The sequence below is a fragment of the Amblyomma maculatum genome, chromosome 2 (genome assembly GCF_055883805.1).
Source record: "Amblyomma maculatum isolate TAMU_Amacu chromosome 2, ASM5588380v1, whole genome shotgun sequence".
NCBI lineage: Eukaryota > Metazoa > Arthropoda > Arachnida > Ixodida > Ixodidae > Amblyomma > Amblyomma maculatum.
This window is the reverse complement of record NC_139345.1, coordinates 36,427,034-36,444,189: the sequence shown is the minus strand read 5'-3', so window position 1 is coordinate 36,444,189 and position 17,156 is coordinate 36,427,034. Positions and strand designations below refer to the sequence as shown.

Genomic DNA, 17,156 nt, shown 5'->3' with positions numbered 1-17,156 from the left:
TATATTTCTCTAACTGCACTCTTTGCATTACCACCCTCTGCGCTGGCGAACCTCGATTGTTTTTGTCGCCGAAAGGTCTCACACAGATCTAGATAAAGGAAAAGCAATTGAACTGTGATTTCCCCGGCAATTCGTGTGGTGTGACAAGCTGGTTCGGAAACCTCTTCGCGGCTCGGAGCGTGCATATGTTATTTGACATCGCTGCCGTTTCCACGGTGTCCGCACTGCATGCAAGCTAGGCCTCGTGCCTCTCCGCCGACGGCCATCGGCTGGACAGCTGCCGTTTGCTTGCGGAGTTCACTGTACTTGCGGTACTTGCGGCTCGCCGCCAACACCGCCGGCCATGCCGCCGGGTCGCGCCCGGGCGCTCTGAAAATCATGGGGAATCCAGGGACAGTCTAGGGAAAACACGTGCACCCTACATCCGGACATGACATAAAATATCACGTGACCCATGACGTTGTTTGTGACGTCATATATGACGTCACAAATTTTGGGTCAATCAGCGTTTCCAGCCGAGCTACCCCTAAACGCTTGTTCTAGGTTACTGTCTTGTATCCTCCGTTCCAGGTTTATCATATAAAGCATGAGCAGCACCGGTGATAGAGGACAGCCTTGTCTTAATCCTTTGTTTACTTTGACATCCTCCGTACTTCTTATCCCTTCCCACGTAATTTCTACTTTGTTATCCCGGTATATTTCCTGTAGGAACTCTATTATCTCATAACCGATACCTTCTTCTTTTAATATGTTCCACAGGAGTTCCCTGCTTACGTTGTCGTACGCCCCGTTTATGTCCAGGAAGGCCAAATACAAATGTCTATTTTCCACTCTAGATATTTCGATGCATTGGGTAAGCACGAACAGGCAATCATCTAATCGCCTACCATTTCTAAAGCCGTTCTGAAGTTCTCCGAGTATCTTGTTACTTTCAACCCATGCTTGCACCTTTAATTTCACCGCCTGCATGGCTAACCTGTACATAAAAGATGTTATGGTAATCGGCCTGTAGGATTTTATGTGCATCCTGTCTCCTTTCCCTTTATAAATCAATTTCATTTTACTCTGCCGCCAGCTGTGCGGAATTTGCTTATGCGTTATGACTGTTTCCAGAGCTTTTAACATTAACGTTTCCTTACTTTTTGGACCGAGTTCATTAATCAGCTTGATCGGAATTCCATCTATTCCTGTAGATGTGTTTTTAGGAATATTTTTTTCTGCCTTTTTTCCAGTTTAGATTGGTCAGTTCTAAGCTGCTTTGTATTCTGCTACCTTGTGTTGCTTCCTGATTTGCGGAGATTACCCTGTCGTCTCTCTTAAATGACTCGGCTATAACTGATGTAATGTAGTTCACTGCGTTACCCTTTAAACAATTTCCCTCGTTATCTTGAATCCGATCTTGCTTTCTTTGATTCTTCTTCCCTAGCCAGCTTATATGGTTCCAGAATTTTCTTGCTCCGCCTCTAGAGCCATCGTGTATATCAGCCATCCAGCGATCGGTGGACTGTCTTCTTTACTTTGGACGAGGGCCTGCACCTGAAGTTTCTTTTGTCGATATGATTCCCATTTTTTGTCGATTTCCTCCTGAGATACCTGTGTTTTCTTTGCCATTCGGTGTTCCCTTGAAGCTGCCCGTCGTTGTTCAATAGCTTCCCTGATTCCCTGAATCCCAGTCCTCCATGGGGCTTTTCTCTATTGCTTCCTCTATGTCTGCTGCTATCTGCGCTATTTGATCGTCGTTTAATTTTGCGTTTATGTTTTGTCTAAGTTCCATTTCTCTTTTCATCAAGGGCCCCATCTGCAGACTAGTACCCTCCCGACAAGCAGCGGCCTCTGCCGCTAACGATTGGCTTTCATTGCAAATAGCATCATCCTCGCCCATAGGGAAGCGCGGGCGCTCGTCACACTAGCCAGGATATTCTAGGCACTGTAGTAAGGCTAGAGTCTTTAGAAGTCCCTAGTAAGGCTTTTTTTGCTTCTGGAGACATACAACGTGTATTCCTCCATACATGCCGCGTGTGCCCGTGTGCTCCGGCAGCGTTTGTTGTGTTTGGTCGCATTGGAAGTTCGCTGCTATGACTTTTAAGAACGAGTTGTCGCCGCGGTGCAAAACAGGCGCAAGTTTAATCAAGCACAAAGGAACGTTCTCCTACGATTCCAAGTAAGCCCACCTGTTACTGTAGTGGTAACAATCGCCTTTAAAAGACGAATTTAAGAGCTACTACGCGCTGGTCTGAAAACTCTACATACCTCGATATCAGCTTCAGTTGAAAAAAACTAGGAATTCTTATGAGCACGAGTAGCAATGGCGATTTCATGACACATTGGACCGTACGCATGGTGTACTTACACTCGCGCAAAAGCCTGACAAGTCGAGCCAGTGAAAGTAGGTTCTGGTGCGCCTTTATTAGTTATTACTGCCATGATTTAAAACCAATGCTTCTTTTTAATTAGACTGCATAAAAAGTGTCATGCCGTTTAAAAGTTATCACTACCTCCGTTGGGGCACTTTTATCTAAGTGAGATGGCCTCACGCTCAGAAAAAATACCTAATTTGAATCTCATTGCAAACACTGTGCTGTCATTTTCGCAGGTTTTTTCTCATCCCTAGCGGGACGTGTGTGAAGGTTTTCAGCTGCGCAAGTGGGGAACGTGTCAGCACCTTTAGCAAACATAATTCGGAAGTGGTTGCTGTTGTGAGAAACCCGGAAAACTTTGTACAGGTAAGCAGTTTAAAAAATATTACGTTTCAGTGTAGTGACTTGTTTTAGGTCCGGGGTATGCATCGTCTCTTGCAAAAGTGGCTACGTCATTTTAATCTGGTTCATTGCATTGCGGAATTTCAGGTGCTGAGTTGTTCTGACGACGGTGTTGTGTTCAAGTGGGACCCTTCAGATGGCTCTGTCCTTAAGGTATCACTGCTACACTGTTTGAGCTAAATGAAAATCATTTACAAAGCCACATGTGTGGCTAAGTTTAAGGTGCGCATTGCAGTATTTTATCACATGTATGCTAGCAGAAGGTTGCACAGTTTTGAGTCGCAAAGAGCGTGTGACCGGTTGTTGCATGCGAACAGGAAGCCACTCAGCTCGACCGATGTTTACGCTTGCAAAGTAAGGGTGACCTGTGGGTCGCTTTCCCTTATTGGCCTCATTCGGAATGAGACTTGTCAGTCTCGACTGTTCACCACCACGGAGAACCCGAATGTAAAACTAATTTTCATTCACTTCAGCAGGGATTCTCATTAATTACTAGTCTGCAACTAGCAATCGGAAGGTTGCAAAATTGTGCAGGGCTTGACTGGCCTACATAGGCATTAAAATAAAATGAGGCCACCACAAAATATAAGCAAAAGAATAGCGGCATGCCAAGCAGCGTCTGGGCGATTAGTACGCTTGATCGTTGTCATCACTGAGCAGAGTAGGGATGACTTGAAGTTAAGAAAAATGAAACCAGAAATATACTACTGAGCTATATTTCAGAAATGGGAAGCTTCCGATTGTCGTTGTGGCTGCTGTAGCATGCACGAAGAATGTGTATACCACTGTTCTATGCAATTTAGGTTTTGGAAGGTCTATTTCAATGATCACTGGCTACGCAGGTTATGCCTTAACACAATGGCCCATTCAAATTAACCAGATCGAGGCTCGCCTATGTCCAAATCAATAAGCATCTGACGCCATATATTTACATTGGTGTCAGCCGTGATCGAATTTCCAAGTTAACAAGGATCTAGTTACAAAGATTTTACTGTAAATGTGTGCATTACTGTAGTGTGGAGCGTATGCTGCATGTATCGAACATCAGGCTCTTTAGAAGTACTTCTTTTTCAATTATTCATTGGTTCCTACAATTCAACAGCAACCACTAATTCTGCATGGTTCTCTTAACGCTGCCTGCACTTTCCACAGAAATACGATGTCTCCACGTGTGGGGTTAAGGGAGATGCAGTGCCCAAGGTAGCAGGATTCTATGCTCCACCTTCCTATTCATCCTGGTTTGTTCTGCGATGGAAAGCAGGTGAGGACAACTGCTTTGGATATATTGTCACCCTCTGCTTTAATGGCATGGGGATGTCTGAGAGGTTTTCAGTGGGTGGGCAGGCTCAACTGTAAAGCCTCGTCTTATTTTACGCAAGTTTCAGCATTCACAGCACTGCACAGTTTACGTGAAAGAGCATTGGGCACAATAGTGTCTAAAAGCTGTAACCAATCTCTGATTTAGATTAAGCTGCACTCTTACTCACAAAAGTGTTCATAGTGCTCATGAAAAATGCCTACCAGGCTTTACAGTTACTCAGAAAGTTTTCCAGGCAAACAGTGAAGGGTTAATTATCTGTGGCCTGGCACAGACACCTTAATCAGCAAAGAACTCTGCAATACAAAAAGGTGGTTAGATAACTCATGTGGAATTTGCTGTGGCCATCCCTGTTGAAATCCATTTCCACGCCTGAACTGCTAGTATGAAGTAGCACAAGCAGAATTCCAACTGTTACTTTCATTTGTCATTCTCTCAAGGGGCATCTTTTAAAGCAGATGCTTGCGATCTTTTCTACATCATGGACACTGAGCACCAGTGCTTAGGTGTGAATGGTGTAACAATGATCAGGGAAAGGAGGTTCTAGGGGTTGGGCCGACATCAGAGACAACACTTGCTTTGGCCCCTGTTTTCCCCAGATGGCACCTCTGGGCCGCTGTTCCATCGGGGAAGGCAACAGTCGCTATTTCCTATCTTCCCCTTTTTCTTTCACTTTCCTACCTTGTTTCTCATAACTTTCCTGTCTTCTGCCCACTTCTCCAGAGATGTGATTGCTTTGTCAATTAGGTCAAAAGGCATAGCCTACTAGTACATGCTGCTACATTATGACAAAATAGGAGTCATCTGTGCTAACCCTCTACTAAAAGCCCGTATTTTCTTGATAACATAATTATCCGGTGCGGCACGTAATCCTACATCTATGGGAAACAGGACTAGCCGACAAATTGTTTTTTTTTCCGAGAACTCTTAATCAGTCAGTATATAGAAGGGTGAGCATCCTTCTGGCCGGGCTCGTCAGTGCGTGTAATAAAAACAGAAACAAAATGGCCTGCTGCGCGCAGGAATTTACTCTGGTTGTCTGGTTGTCCCATGATGTGGGTGTTATGCTGAAAATGTGCATGGCATAAACATTCACAGAAAGCACCAGTATTGACTTTCTTGTCCTTGCTCGATCGAATTGTGGAAGTAGCATTCTACTTCAGTAAGTGTTCCCAGTGGGTGTCGGTTGTAGGGTTTGCTTCATTGCCCTAAACTGTGCCTGGTGTGCATGCCATGCATCTACTATTGGAAAGCCAACTTAAATGGACACTGAGGCCAATCTCATCCAGTTATTGTTCCCAGTAAAAATCAATTCTTCAGTGGCTTGAAACTTCGATTTTTTATCACAGCTTTTCTGTCTTGCAAGTGATGTCATGTTATGTCAGCTTTGCGGCTGCGGTGCTGACGTCGGACTTTCAGTAATATGACTGAACATATTACACATAGTGCGCTTTGCTGAACTTGCGTATGTGCAGGTCATCTTTAGTGCGCGCTTACCACTGCGCAGACACAGCTGTCTCACCACAGAGGCGGATCATGGTAGTGTGCTACGACGCACTAAAACTATGACTAGATTTTTTTTTTTTCTTTTCTCTCTACTCGTTGATTTCTGTATCAAATATATTTAGTGGAACTGCAAAAGGTGTCGCGTGCTGGTGTACCATTTTTGGTCTTTTATAAAGGTTGCACTGGCAAAAAAGCACCAAACCATTACTTATCTCTGCCAAAAGGCATTGTTAGCTGCTCCGAAGTGACTTCGGCTAATCGCATCACTGCTTTCCACTTTTTTTCTTCTTCAAAGTAGTGAAGGTTAACTTTGTTTGTCTAACCACCGTGAGTTATGTTATTGTGTGTGCTGGCATGGACAGTATTTATTTTTTAAGTTCTTGTCTCATCTCAGATTGGGCTGCATAGTGCGCAGCTGCCCCCATGAGTTATTCTACTAATGGTGTACTGCTGGCACTGACATGACTTAGTTTTTAAGTTCCTGTGCTGTCCTCATATTGAGCTGCATAGTAGGTTGCTGCCATCATGGCTGAAAGGCTAAAACACATTTTTTCATGGCTTCTCGTATTTCTCACAATATCCTTCAAAAAAGAGGGGCACAGAGACCGCAACTAAATTCTTCAATAAGAATGCAACCAGCTTCCCACAATTCCACACTGTTTGCAGCAAACACGTGGAGAATTCCACTCGAACAGACTTGCCATATTTTTTTTCACAGAAATTAGCTTGACCAGTTGTACATGTCTTGGCAAAACAGCACGCAGGGTAACAGGACAGAGTCATGAATGTACAGACACAGCACTGACTAACAAATGAATTTTTTGCTTGCTGGCAGTAAATACAGGGAAAGTAACCTAAATTACAAATAAATAAAGCCATGGCATTTGTTGTTACCAGGATTTTAACAAATCCTCTAAGAGAAAGATAAAAAGTCAGAAAGTCTCCAAATGGCAACCTTCATTTATAAGGGCTTTACAGCCATCAGCAAGAAAACTCTGAAGTGAAATCTGTTGGGGAAATTTCAGTTGCAGTCAGTCTACACCACTCTTTAAACACCGTCGAAGGTGTTGTCACACATAATGATCTCAGATATGCAACCGAAGAAGTTCTACTAGGCCTAAAGGATCAGAATGTGGTCAACTTGTACAGAGTAAAATTTAGGCGAAAGAAGAAAATACCCGCACCACACATTGTTCTTTACATTTGCATCAAGAATGATTCCCTGATCTACAGAAATACGCTGCATAAAGCACCAACCCTGGCAATATATGCAGAGTCCACGACACTTCATTTAATGCCAACAGTACGGCCAAGGTTCTCAGAGCTGCTGAGCCAACTGATATGTGCCAGATGTGTTTCCCACAAACATGACTCAACTAACCTCCGTTTTGGTGCAGCAGGGCGCGGCATCACAGCAGCTTTTGGCATCTGCTCACATCACACACAGTAAGCCTGGAGTAGAGCCACTCGTGCCTTTGGTGGCAGCAGATGGCGCTGTGCCACCACCCACAAAACAGGCTGTGCGGACTTCCAGGTCAGCGAGCCCTAAGCCTTTTCCCCACATGGCAAGAACAAACAGAAACATACCCCTGCATTCTGCATAGATGTTGAGCACACCTGAGGGCATGATGTACACCAATCGAGACAGTCGTATACTGCCAGCATCAGATGTACAGATGTACTATGGGGGCCTAAAATTAAGGGGCCTGAAAACATAACCTAGTTGTTTTACTACACACATGTAATAAAAGATGGCTTTCATACATTGGAATTGCAGGGAACATTTGCATTACCTGAGTGACACTAAATACATATTAGCCACATTCTTACCTTGTGTTTACAAGAAACCACCTTAGGCTGTAAACACAAAATTGTACTCCACTCTGATTAGAAATCAAGTGAGTAGGCTTTTAGGTGGCATTGCTGCTGTAGCCAAAAATGGAGTCGAAGCTCGAGAACATGAACTTAAAACTAAACTAGAAGCATTGGTGGCCGTCCTACACGCATTTAAAACAATTTTAGTGTGTTGTTTACATCTAGAGCAAAATTTTAGATAGCCATCAATAAATTAGAAGATCCTTTAGAGCAGCTGCAAGAACTACCTTTACTAGTAGAAAATTTTAATGCACATAAAACCAACACAAGAGGTCAAGTTATTAAAGGGAAGCTGAAATGCTTTTTTGAGAATTTCCCGAGAGGCGTGCATTAGAATATATGAAACTTGTAGATTAAGCTCTCGAAGTGGTTTTGCGGTACTATTTAAAGTTATGACATAATCTACTATTAAATTTGCAACAATTCTCAGGCTTCTCCTCAAAGCAATGAAGCAGTGCGGTGAAACTAGACGATGACATCATTATGGGTGATGTTTCGAATTTCAACAGCTTTCGCCCAATTCTTTCTGTAAATCACCTGATGTCACTTAACAACGCCTCACTACTTTTACTTTTGTTGGCGTTGGTGTTCTTCCTTAGAGCAAACATTTCTGCGTTGAAAATGCAAAACCTCTGCAGATGACATCATCACTGGTGTCCCTACTTGTCACCGCATCCTGCGGAGAAGCCTGAATGCCGAAATAGTTTTATTGAGCAATTATGTCGTCAATTTAAATGCTAGCGCAAACCTGCTTGGCATGATTTAACCTTAGCCTTCACACATTCGACTCTTAATTTAGTGGAGTTCTAAAAGTGCTTCAGTTGCCCTTTAAGGTTGCTATACTGTGTAATAACCTTTGTTTGTCAAATACCAGAAAAGCAACCTATTGTCCTCCTAGCTCAGGAAAAATTCCTGTTTTTACATTCATGATGAAGTTAGCGTAAAAATGAGGATCAAATGGGAATAAATGGGATTCCTTTAACAGCCCATATAGAAGAGATCATTTAGCTCTATTATCAGCTTAATATCTTGATCTGAAGTAATATCAACAAATCCGTGACATTGGAAGCTGCTCTAGCTGACTAGGCGTTGTTCCGAGAAAAGGGGCAGCCAGCTCGGGAAAAATTCCTCTGTTTTTTCATTCATGATGAAGTTAACGTAAAAAACTGGACCAAATGGGATTAAATGGGATTTTTTGAACAACCCATATGGAAGGGACTATTTAGCTTGATTGTCAGCTTAACATCTTGATCTGAAGTAATACAGTCGAACCCGGATATATTGAACTCGAAGGGGATCGCGAAATAGTTGAATATATCGATAATTCGATATGCAGCAATCGGCTTGGGACGCCACTTGCGATCATGAGAAATGATACTGTATCTGTCGCGTAGTCAACCCACTCGCATAATGAACCCACTTCCCACTTTTGCCCCCGAGAATTTGAAAAAAAAAGCGTTCGGTGGTGCGTCCCTTCGTTTCGATCGTCGCATCCACAGGTAATTTATTGGCAGTCCGCCAAGATACAGCGCAGCGATAACGTCACGGTGTGCTTATCTTTTGACTATACTTTTCATAGATCCTGGCAGAGTGCCCGCGTGATGGCTTGATTGCAAAGCCTGGTTCGATTTATTGTGTCGCGCTTAGGGCGGGTGTAGTCCACTGCTACAAAATCATTGGCAAGTGTGATAGCTGCAAATGCCGTTTGAAGAGTACAATGCTAAAAGCCGGTGTCATGATCGCAGCTGACCGCGTGCTTTCGGTGATTCAGAAATACAAGAATGAACTACTCCTGCAAAAAAAAAATCTGCCGTTTCTTAACATCCACAGCCCCCATATATTACGCTGCGCCGCACGTTCGGCATAACATGTAATGGCTCACAAGTAAGGACAACTCTCGTAAAAGAAAAGAAAATGCTGCTTCTAAACGTCCGCAGCTGCCACAGCATACGCTACTTCGCACGCTCAGCACGACAGCAAGGATGAACGACTCTCGCAAAAAAAAAAAAAACTGCCACATCTTAGCGTCCGCAGCCACCGTAGCTTATGCACATTTAAAAGCACGACAACACGAGCTGCACAGAGCGTTCACAACACACACTGAAGAAGCGTCTGCCACGGGTTGAGCTGGCTTGTCTGCGCATGCGTAGTGCGTGCTGTTGCGAACGAAGACCGGGAAAAGAGAGAGGAAGGGAAGAGATAAAGCTATGCAGGAGAGCGCTTTGCTCTATCGCATTTTTCCTTCTCGTTCGTTCACGCACATGGCTTGCAATCGTCACGTGCTGGAGTGTAGCAAACATGGCGACAAATGGTCACCGCAGATATCACAGATGCGCACGCCTATGGGGAAAGGGCGCGGTGCTGCCCTAGACCAGCCGCCGCCGAACTGTACGCTCACATTCCTTCCACGCGTGGCTTGAAAACGTCAAGTGGCAAGCGGCCGAGGGTGATGCAATCCTCTTTGGGGTAGGAACACGTCCAATGGGTGGTGCGGAGTTCGATGTATCGAACGACCGGTGAAATTGAGTTCGATATACGATGCAGCTTTCCTATACTTTTACATGGGATTTTCAAGGGGATATTCAGTGAGTTTGATATAACCAAAATTCGATATATCCGGGTTCGACTGTATCAACAAATTCATGACATTGGAAGCTGCTCTAGCTGACTAGGCATTGTTCCGAGAAAAGGGGCAGCCTAGATAAAATAATTTTGGATGATCTGAGTGTAGACGAACTTACTGAAGTTTTCAGAAGCAGCGTTATTGCTGCTGCGTGGCTAGGTGTTCCTCATTCCTCTAGAGTGGTAAAAAGAAAATCACAGTTTGATATACATAAGATTGTGGAAGCAAAAAAGAAGCAAAGCAATGCCTAAGGAATTTCTCATAGATACCAACGCCGGATTTCATAAATTTTAAGAAGGTGGGAGTTAAAGCCACTTTATCTGCTATAGCGCCGAGAAAACATTGGAGCAAAGTTACTTGTCATCTGTAAACGGCTCAACCTTATCAAAAGAAATATGGGAGAAGGTTCACAAGCTAAATGGAGTGGAAGGTGCGCTCGTCGAGTGAAGCCTCCGCGACGCCATCTCGAGGGGGCAGAAAAGCGAGCCAGTTGCCTCAGAGCGTGCCCACATTGAGCAAACGGAGAAGTGAAGGTTGATCAAGTGCACGGCATGTAACACGATCAAGACAAACATTGTTGGTTTATGCATGGCTTACGATTGTACAGACTGTGTAAAAATGACACCAGGAGTCACATTTCACAAATTGCACTCGTTACTGTTCATTCCGAACTGACTGTGCTCCTTGCATTGCGGCATGTACGTGCGGGTGGCTATTTCTTTTCTGCTAGGTTTCCCTGAGACACGGACACTAGGAACGAGCTGTTCGCCATGAGCACTGGCAAGTAGAAGTCGGAGGCTGCTTGTGGGCGGTTCATTTCACTCTAGAATTCTTTGACTGGACTGAACAAACGGCACGGTTGTGTATACGCTCTGTGCCGGCTCTGTTATTCCCAGAACAGCTACAGTCCCCGGTAAACAGTATACAGGCTCAGTACAGTTTGTTAGTTGGTTAAATAGGTTTATGAAGTGCATCTAAAACACTGACACGAACCCATGCATGAGCGCCACAAAAAGGTGTCATGTTCTAGCTACCACAAGGAATGAGCATTTGTTTCATCATTGCCCTTAACATGTAGCCCATGTGATCCCTCGCCCTCTTGCTCAACCCAGGCGACAATTGGACAATGACATGTCATCCTAGATCTCAGAAGGCTGTCCCATTGGAGTTTCATCTGCCGGCAGCCACATTTACTTGGGTTAATTTCTATCAAAAATTTTTTGCACAAGCATAACTTCAAGCACTACAATTTGCACGTTAATTACCGAAAAAAGTGTTTGTGCTAACAAAAATGCCTGTGAACGGATCAACTGACTTCTGACGACAAAGGAATGCCACATTAGAACACAGAAAATATTCAGTGATTCATTCACAGAAAGTAATAGTATTCGCCAAACACAAACTTGTGTTCTGGAGTAAGCACCAAGAAAAATTGCGAAATTTTCAAAGTATAAGAATCGAGTCAAACCCCTAGTTATATATCAGTAGCTCTCACCAGCTGTAAAGTGCTTTGAACAGGATAAAATCTTCCTAACTTGAATTAGGTTAATTCAGAAATTCAAATTAGAACTAGGAGCGCAGTCCTGACCAATGCGCATGTAAATTTCTGCTGTTGGATACTCGTTAATTCGGACATGGGCGGGCTCACGCCTGTTAATTCGAATGCGGAGCCACATCAAAGTATGGCCTATGAAGTAAGCGACTTTTCAAATAGACCGGAAGCTGAATGCATGAAAAAGTGGTGCCCACCCCTGAGCCTTTGATGTGCACACTGTGGCAGGGGCAACAACAATGTAAAGTTGCGAAAATATAGCCCAACAACTTCTCTTAAATTCACGCTATCCCACTGCTGTCGCATGCGTTGGCTAGTCGCACTTGATTTGACGCTGCTTGACGCTTAACTGTTCTTTTATTTTGTGAAGGACCCATGGTTTCTAACACCTATGCTTATATCCCTTGCTTGCATCCACGTGCTTCTTCCAGTTAGCTGGAACTGGGCACTGGTCACATGCAGTTCATTCTAGGTACAAAGTAACTACCTTGGCCCATAATTTCTATTAGAAATCAATTAGCCTCCTTTGCAGCAGTTAAATTTAAGATTCTATTTACCATGCCATTTTGTAGATGATGGCCACAGGACGCTTGAGTCAGTGCCTCCTGGAGGTGGGGAGGGCCAGGTGCTGGCAAGCAAGGTGTCCCTCACAAGCATCTCTCCTGTTGCCTTCAACTCAGAGGGTGGTTTCTACGCAGCCATACACAAGGCTAAGCTCTTCATTGGCACTCCAGGACTGCCTTCCCATCCTGCAACCAGGTATGAAAATTCTCTGCCTTTGGCAAAAAAAAAAAATTAGCAGGGAACTGACGTAAGTGAAAATAGAATGCATAATGGTGTTATCCTTGTGATAGTTCTATAACTATAGATTAAAAACATTTTAATTATCTAAGGAATGCTGTTTGGCACACAGCACTGCATTGAGTAGTTTATATATATGCTCCCCCCACCTTTCAAGGGTTTGTTTAATTCGTGCCTATCTTAAATAGACTGTACAGCAAACACTGACTAATTTGAAATTTTAAAGGAGCGAAAAAGTTTGAATTATTCAAAACCAAATTTTTGAATGACTTCCAAAGTAATTTACAAGGACTACTAGCATTGCAGCAGATATATATTTGATAAAAGACTGGGCGATAGTCACCTGCTTTTGCTGTGATAACGGTGTGAAAATGGCTATTTCCCACCTTTCTATCTCGGCATCTGTCAAGGTACAATGCAGTAGCGGTGGTGCCATTTTGCAAGCAGTCTGCTTTGGGTGTGAGGAGGCCTCACCGCACACGGCAAGAATGGCACTTGACGAACACATGGTCTTGGTGCAACAAAAGAACTGTGTGGCCGGAAGCGAAGGAAACGCACAGCGCCAGCAATTGATTGATGCCTGAAACTGCGTGCATGTTGGCTGGGTTGGCTGGCTGGTCCATGGCCGACAAACACAGTCGCCGCGGGCTAGCTTGAAACTCGTAAAAGTGAAACCGAAACTGACTGCTTGGCATGATTTCTGAGACTCTGCCTTCTTTTCTTCATCCCTCTTGCCATTGCATGCAAGTCAGAGGTGCAGCTCAGGTTTGACAAGTGCTGTTTTCACATTCGCTTACAGTGGCGATCTTGCCTTCAAAGGCCCATCCAAATCAAATGTTAAGAGGCCTGTCCGAATCAGTGATATTCTGAACCATAGCCTAATGCAGGCATTGGTCGCTGAATTGTGCAAACGATTTGGCTTGTCCGGAATTCCAAATGAATGGGGATTGAATTAATGAACTTTTACTGTAGAAGTTACATGTCTTGAAGGTAGCGCAGGACAGGAAGGAGGCAGTCGCTGCTGCGCCACTCCTGACACCTCCTTGGTTTTATGCGGTTTTACTGGATATGACTTTTCCTGTTCTCCCCTCCGTTCTGGTGTCAAAGCTGCCATGTGACTTGGCTGCCCTATCACAAGTGCGTTTCTCTGGCCATGTGCCGGATGTCAGGCTTCCTGGGCACAGCAATGTGCTGTTCAAATTATGTTTGCGGGAACCAACTCGCATTGAAATTTTTTCTTTACCTAGATTTTTATGGAGTCGTGAAGTTGAAACTATTGAATAAATTTTATTTAACATGCTTTCACTGTCTCTGCATTGTGCATTTCTTGGAATTGTTTCAGGTTTCATGCCATGGGCCACAAGAAAAGCGTACAGTTCACTTGTGTGGCATGCCACCCCACTGAGGCATCACTTGCCACTGGTGACAGCCTGGGGCGCATCACGATCTGGTACGGTCTGGTTGGGTAGTTACCTAAACACGGGCTAGATATGCTGCCCTTGGCTGCAAATTGCTGTCCCTTTTCAGCATTTGTAAAGCGAAATAACAGCCTGTATCAAATAAGAGTGTATTATAATACCAGTACTGCTCACAGGGGTTGCAGCGGTGGCGTAGCGGTAGAACATCCGCCTAGCATGCAAGAGGACCGGGGTTCAAATCCCGGTGCCGCGCAATTCTCCACCGGATGAAAGAAAAAAAAAAAAAATCCACGTGTTGATGGAATTGCATAAACAGGTTTGGGGTGCGACCTGATGCCGGTGAACACCTCCGGCAAAGCACTCCCTCACCAGAACAGGAGTTGGCCACCCTGGTGCAGTAATTGGCCGCAACCTCCTATGATAAGCTCCATAAAACCCCGGCCCTCAGTCACCAGCGGCTGCGGAACAACTGACCACGGCGGCGGTCAGACCTGTGACGCAGCAGGGGGTGCTAAGAAAGTCTGGCTCCGCTGGACAGGCCGCCATTGGAAACTGACCCTGGCAACGTTTAATGCTAGAACCCTAGCTAGTGAAGCTAGCTTAGCAGTGCTGTTAGAGGAACTAGAGGGCATGAAATGGGATGTCATAGGGCTTAGTGAGGTTAGGAGGCCGAATGAGGCATATACTGTACTGAAAGATGGGCATGTACTGTGTTATCGAGGCTTACCAGAAAGGCGACAACTAGGAGTAGGTTTCCTTGTCAATAAGTATATAGCGGGTAATATAGTATTAATGAGAGGGTTGCAGGCATCGTAATTCGGCTTAATAAGCGGTATAAACTGAAGGTTGTACAGGCCTATGCACCTACATGTAGTTATGATGACCAGGCAGTTGAAAGCTTCTACGAAGATGTAGAGTCGGCAATGCGAAAAGTAAAGACGCAGTATACAGTACTAATGGGTGATTTCAATGCCAAGGTAGGGAAAAAACAGGCAGGAGACAAGGTAGTAGGTGACTATGGCATTGGTTCTAGGAATAGCAGGGGGGAGTTACTAGTTGAGTTTGCAGAGCGCAATAACTTACGAATCATGAATACCTTCTTCAGCAAACGGAAGAACCGGAAATGGACATGGAAAAGTCCTAACGGAGAGATTAAAAATGAAATCGACTTCATAATGTGTTCAACCCCCGCCATTATGCAAGATGTAGAGGTAATCGGGAAAGTGCGATGCAGTGACCACAGGATGGTGAGGTCCCGAATTAGCCTAAATCTGAAGAAGGAACGCAACAGATTAGTAAGAAAGAAACCCATCAACGAATTAGCGGTGAGGGGGAGGGCAGAAGAGTTCAGGATCTCGCTACAGAATAGGTTTTCAGCTCTAACTGAGGAGGGCGACATTACCCTAGAGGCAAGGAACAATAATTTCAGAGATATCATTACTGAGTGCGCGGTAGAAGTAGGCGGTAGGATAGTTAGAGAGGATACCGGTAAGCTGTCTAAGGAGACGAAAGATTTGATTAAGAAACGCCAGAGTATGAAAGCTTCCAATCCAACAGACCAGATCGAATTGGCCGAGATATCGAAGCTAATCAATAAGCGCAAGGTGGCCGATATTAGGAAGTATAACATGGAGAAAATTGAGCATGCTGTAAAGAACGGGGGGAGCCTTAAAGCGGTAAAGAAGAAATTGGGCATAGGCAAAAACCGGATGTATGCGATAAGGGATAAGGCGGGCAACGTCATCACTAATATGGAAAAGATAGTCAAAGTAGCCGAGGAGTTCTATACAGATCTCTACAGTAGCCAAAGTAGTCAGGACCGTAATGAGATTGGCGGTAGGGAAAAACAGTCAGACGTTCCACCAGTGACGAAGGACGAGGTCAAGAAAGCACTAGAAACTATGAAAAGGGGGAAATCAGCTGGAGAGGATCAGATAACTACAGATTTGCTGAAGGACGGGGGGGATATCGTGCTAGAAAACCTGGCCACCCTGTATACGCAGTGCCTGGTGTCATCGACGGTACCGGAACCATGGAAGAATGCAAACATTATCCTCATTCACAAGAAAGGGGACTCTAAGGACCTTAAAAATTACAGACCAATCAGCTTACTGTCTGTTACGTATAAGGTATTTACTAAGGTAATCGCTAATAGAATCAGAACAACCTTAGACTGCAATCAAGCAAAGGATCAAGCAGGGTTTCGGAAACGGTACTCTACTATCGATCATATCCATACCATCAATCAGGTGATAGAAAAATGCTCGGAATATAACCAGCCCTTATACATAGCATTCATTGATTACGAAAAAGCATTTGACTCAGTTGAAACCTCGGCGGTGATGCAGGCATTGCGAAATCAGGGGGTAGACGAGCCATACGTGAAAGTGCTGGAAGATATATATAGCGGCTGCACAGCAACCATAGTTCTGCATAACGAAAGTAACAAAATTCCCATAAAGAGAGGTGTTAGGCAAGGAGACACAATCTCCCCAGTACTATTCACAGCTTGTTTAGAGGAAGTATTCAGAGACTTGGAATGGGAGCAGTTAGGGATAAGGGTAGATGGAGAATACCTCAATAATCTGCGATTTGCTGATGACATTGCCTTGCTAAGCAACTCGGGGGATGAACTGCAAATAATGATTGATGACCTAGACAGGAAAAGTAGAAAGGTAGGCTTGAAAATCAATATGCAGAAGACTAAGGTAATGTTCAACAGCCTCGGGAAGGAACAGCAGTTTACATTAGGTAGCGAAATACTGGAAGCAGTAGGCGAATATGTCTACTTAGGACATGTAGTAACCGCAGACCCGGACCACGAAAAGGAAATAACAAGAAGAATACGATTGGGATGGAGCGCATTTGGCAAGCACTCGCAGATTATGACTAGCAGCTTACCGGTATCGCTCAAGAGGAAAGTATACAACAGTTGCATCTTGCCTGTACTCACCTATGGGGCTGAAACGTGGAGGCTAACCAAGAGAGTTCTACTTAAGTTGAGGACAACCCAGAGGGCTATGGAACGAAAAATGGTAGGGGTAACATTAAGAGATAGAAAGCGTGCAGAGTGGGTCAGAGAAATAACTCAAGTTACCGACATTCTAGTAGAAATTAAGAAGAAGAAATGGACATGGGCAGGACATGTAGTGCGAAGAGAGGATAACCGATGGTCGCTGAGGGTAACAAACTGGACTCCAAGGGAAGGAAAGCGTAGCAGGGGGCGGCAGAAAGTTAGGTGGGCGGATGAGATTAAGAAGTTCGCAGGGGTCAAGTGGATGCAGCTAGCACAGAACCGGGTTAA

General features: G+C 44.4%; 1 protein-coding gene across 2 annotated transcripts in view; it reads left to right on the top strand.

Moving 5' to 3' along the window:
- Positions 1 to 1,950: 1,950 nt before the first annotated feature.
- l(2)05287 (WD repeat-containing protein l(2)05287) overlaps positions 1,951 to 17,156 on the top strand; it is a 61,877-nt gene continuing 46,671 nt past the window's right edge. Inside the window, exons 1-6 of one of the 2 annotated variants that reach the window (XM_084593830.1) lie at positions 1,951 to 2,161; positions 2,594 to 2,723; positions 2,847 to 2,912; positions 3,912 to 4,020; positions 12,206 to 12,392; positions 13,777 to 13,884. In XM_084593830.1, coding sequence (XP_084449956.1) covers positions 2,010 to 2,161; positions 2,594 to 2,723; positions 2,847 to 2,912; positions 3,912 to 4,020; positions 12,206 to 12,392; positions 13,777 to 13,884 — 752 coding nt within the window. In that variant the 5' untranslated portion in view covers positions 1,951 to 2,009. The remainder of the gene's footprint in view (positions 2,162 to 2,593; positions 2,724 to 2,846; positions 2,913 to 3,911; positions 4,021 to 12,205; positions 12,393 to 13,776; positions 13,885 to 17,156) is intronic. The other variant, XM_084593829.1, reaches the window with a different exon arrangement.